Source organism: Ochotona princeps, chromosome 4 (assembly GCF_030435755.1).
Source record: "Ochotona princeps isolate mOchPri1 chromosome 4, mOchPri1.hap1, whole genome shotgun sequence".
NCBI classification, from domain to species: Eukaryota; Metazoa; Chordata; class Mammalia; order Lagomorpha; family Ochotonidae; genus Ochotona; species Ochotona princeps.
The window spans coordinates 50955799-50959723 of record NC_080835.1 but is presented as its reverse complement, the minus strand read 5'-3'; the positions used below and the strand labels follow the sequence as shown (position 1 = coordinate 50959723).

At 38.7% G+C, this 3925-nt stretch overlaps 1 protein-coding gene across 1 annotated transcript; it reads left to right on the top strand.

Moving 5' to 3' along the window:
- Positions 1-2378: 2378 nt before the first annotated feature.
- LOC101527152 (olfactory receptor 51F2-like) lies at positions 2379-3317 on the top strand. Its single transcript, XM_004589951.2, has one exon. The coding sequence runs from the start codon at positions 2379-2381 to the stop codon at positions 3315-3317; it is 939 nt and encodes a 312-aa protein (XP_004590008.1).
- The last annotated feature ends 608 nt before the right edge of the window (positions 3318-3925 follow it).

Genomic DNA, 3925 nt, shown 5'->3' with positions numbered 1-3925 from the left:
AGCATCTCAAGTACCTGCTGGCCATTTGTTTATTTTCTATAATAAAAGAATGTTAAATTCTTTAAATTCTGCTTCCTCATTTTTAAAGAGGCTACTATTTTGTGGTCCTTAATTCTATCCATGTCTTCAAGAAAAAAATTGCTTTCTCACTTATGCTAATATAATTACATGGAGTTTCCTTCTAATTTGAGACAATCAGACAATAGAGATCATAATATTCACCTTATTATTAAAAGTCTATGGTCTACTACTATTTTCGAGACACTTCATTCAGTAATGTAAGTAATATTTTAAACACTATTATGCCAGATACTGTCCCTAGTTCTGAGATTCTATGTCTGGTTGGAATTGAGGCAATCCTGGTGTCTTACTGGGTCTCATTTTCATCCTAATAGCCAGGCCTCTTCGCTCTCATTAGAAGCCATTTCTGTCTTTCTTAAATACCACTATTCCCCAGAGCCCTGCCTTATGGTCTCTTTTACACTAGATTTATTGCTCCAAGATGTTTTCCACCATTCTTATGACTTACGCAACAAACATCATTTTGACAACTCTCAAGCCCCAGGGATGCAGAAAGGGACATGTTTTGATTCTTGCATGTGATTCTATAGGCTTGTCTTTCAACTGAAATCCAAAAGCTAACTTACAAATCCATAGGATTTTATTTTGTTTGACATTTTCTTTTCATTCAGATCTCCCAGCCTTTACTTTTTTTTTCTGAACACTCAAGCATGCTTCTTGTATCAAACATTTTTCTTTTCTTCTCAAAAGCCTACAGAAACGTTCTTTTGAACACATTGCCTGTAACCAACTGTTTTCATCCAAATCCAGCTCATGTATATTTATTCCTAATTGGAATGAAGGTCACCAAGTTAAAGTACACTCAGACATTTAGAGTCATATTTGAACATTATTAAAGTATTAGATCTAATTCTAATTATTCCCATTGAAAACACTGATATTTTGTAAGTATTTCAATCTTTTTGAGTAAACATATGCATTGGTGAATCAAAGTGGAACATTACAAATCACATGTTCTTTCTGTGGATAAGTATACAGTGACAGAAACAGCACAGAGGGACCGCTTTAATTCTACAGACATATTGACCAGGTGAGTGAACAGTTTTATCTCCAAGTGGAGGAGAAAGACCACCCTGGCCAATGCAATCTTAATGCCCTTTAGCAAATGATACCCTCCACCTAAAGGGTGGGATTTTATAACTCAAGATATCTCTCAGGTTACAGATTCTGAAATATTTTCATAGAAGGTATTTTTGTACAAGATTTACATGTACTCAGGACAAGGACGTAAATCCATCCCTGTTTCTATTTTTAACAGGAGGGGGAAGGAAGTTACTTTCAAGCAAAATTTTTTGTTAAGAAAGAAGTTCCCTTAGTCACAATCAGGTTATCAACTATCAACTTTATAAACAAACCTATTTCCTAATATATCAATCACTATTGGATACTGGCATTGATTTTTTTTAAAGATTTGTTTATTTTTATTACAAAGTCAGATATACAGAGAGGAGGAGAGCCAGAGGAAGATCTTCCGTCCAATGGTTCACTCCCCAAGTGAGCGCAACGGCCGGTTCTATACCGATCCGAAGCCAGGAACCTGGAACCTCTTCCAGGTCTCCCATGCGGGTGCAGTGTCCCAAATCTTTGGGCCATCCTCAACTGCACTCTCAGGCCACAAGCAGGGAGCTGGATGGGAAGTGGAGCTGCCAGGATTAGAACTGGCGCCCATACGGGATCCTGGTGCGTTCAAGGTGAGGACGTTAGCCACTAGGCCACGCCGCCGGGCCCAGATACTTGCATTGATTTAATTGCTCTCCTGGCATTAGGGTTTTTTAAATTGATATCTATTGCATATTTATTTGATCACCAGCCTTTACTAGAAAATAGATAATGCTATCTAATTCCCGTCATTTCATTGAATACACAATATACACATCTTGATTGCCCTTAGTACTCTAATTTCTGAAACGGAGAAGTGAAGAAAGGCATGGTAAATTGCCTTCATATTTGCTTAGAGTTTCCCAAAAATACGCATATAGAACTGGGAGATACTTTCAATATATCATCTAATATTTTCATTTACATGTGATGTAAATAAGATGAAGGCAATATATGACATGATGTAAAATCTTACTGAAGCCCAAGTTTCTTCAGTTTTGCACTGTTTTGCTTCCCCTATTTAAGCTAAGATCAAATCAAAACGTAAGCAAATAATAATGGCTATGCATTTCCATTGACAGAACAAAGCTCGTTCATGATGCTAAATCGCTGTGTGAAGGAGGGTGAATACACCTTTTTTTTCATTTGTTGCAGGATATGATCCTTTCCTCCAAGGGAATTTGCCCCCTTCACTCATCATGCCAGCCTTCAACCAGAGCATTTTCCATCCCACTGTTTTCTTCCTTACTGGTATCCCAGGCTTGGAAGCTTCTCATGCTTGGATCTCTATCCCGTTCATCTGTCTCTATGCCATTGCCATCTCTGGGAATGGCATGATCCTGTTTGTCATCATCACTGAGTCAAGCCTCCATGAGCCCATGTACTACTTCCTCTCCATGCTGTCTTTCACTGATCTAGGTCTGTGCCTTTCGACAGTGGTGACCATGCTAGGTATTTTCTGGTTTAATGTTCGAGAAATCAGCTTTGATGCCTGCATCGGCCAAATGTTCTTTATTCATGGCTTTACGTTCATGGAATCCTCTGTACTCCTAGCAATGGCCTTTGATCGCTTCATTGCCATCTGTAATCCACTGAGATACTCCACGATCTTAACCAGCTCACGAATCATCAAAATGGGTTTTGCAATCATCATCAGAGGGACAACAGCACTAGTGCCTCTACTCCTGCTCCTTAAGCGACTGTCCTTCTGTCGTAGTCATGTGCTCCATCACTCCTACTGCTTCCACCCTGATGTGATGAAGCTCTCGTGTTCAGACACCAGGATCAACAGTGCATTTGGCCTGGCCATTGTCATCTCCACAGCTGGCTTGGACTCTGTGTTGATCCTGCTTTCCTACATTCTGATCATCCACTCTGTGCTCAGCATTGCCTCCCCTGAGGAGCGGAAAAAGGCATTTGGCACCTGTGTCTCACACATAAGTGCTGTGGCCATCTTCTACATTCCCATGATCAGCTTGTCATTGGTCCACAGATTTGGGAAGCATGCTCCTCCCTTTGTGCATACTCTCATTGCCAACATTTACCTGCTCATTCCTCCTGTAATGAATCCCATCATCTACAGTGTAAAAACCAAGCAAATTCGTAAAGCTGTGCTCAAAGTAGTCTCTCTAAACTGATTTAGGAAAGTTTGAGTGTCCTTTTTTTATAAATCCTTGTCTAACCAATGTTTGATTAATCACTAATTGCATTATCATTGACCTTTGAGAAAGCCCATTCTGTGTATATTCTCTTTATTCAGTAACTATCTATTCAGTTCCAGACTGGATTCTTTGAGTGCAAAGACTCAGACTTTGTATACTTCTAACCCTATTCACAAATACTGCATGTAGCACATGTAGGACCATGGTTAAAATACCTGCAGTAGGCAAGTGAAGTCATACTTTAGGGGCCAATTTCATCACCTCTAGGGTATGTAGTTATCCTAAGCTTGTCTTACATAAGATATCGGAAAAAAAAAATCTAGGTTTCAGTAATTCTTATAGTTTGTAAACAGTGATAACTATTTTCTAAAATAGAATATTTGTGGCTGAGGACCACAAATGAGCAAAACAAAGAAGAAATGTGAATGAAGAGAGTACTTTCCTAATTTTTAACTGGCGGTCCCTCCGGTCATTGCACTGATATTTTTATTATTGCAATCTATATAAAATTTGGAAATTGCTTATACAATTATGCCACTGTATTAATTTGCCATGTAACAAATTAAATAATAGCTATAAATATA

Bases quoted from the DNA above. Each gene is read 5' to 3' on its own strand.
- LOC101527152 (XM_004589951.2), top strand. From the start codon at position 2,379: ATGCCAGCCTTCAACCAGAGCATTTTCCATCCCACTGTTTTCTTCCTT.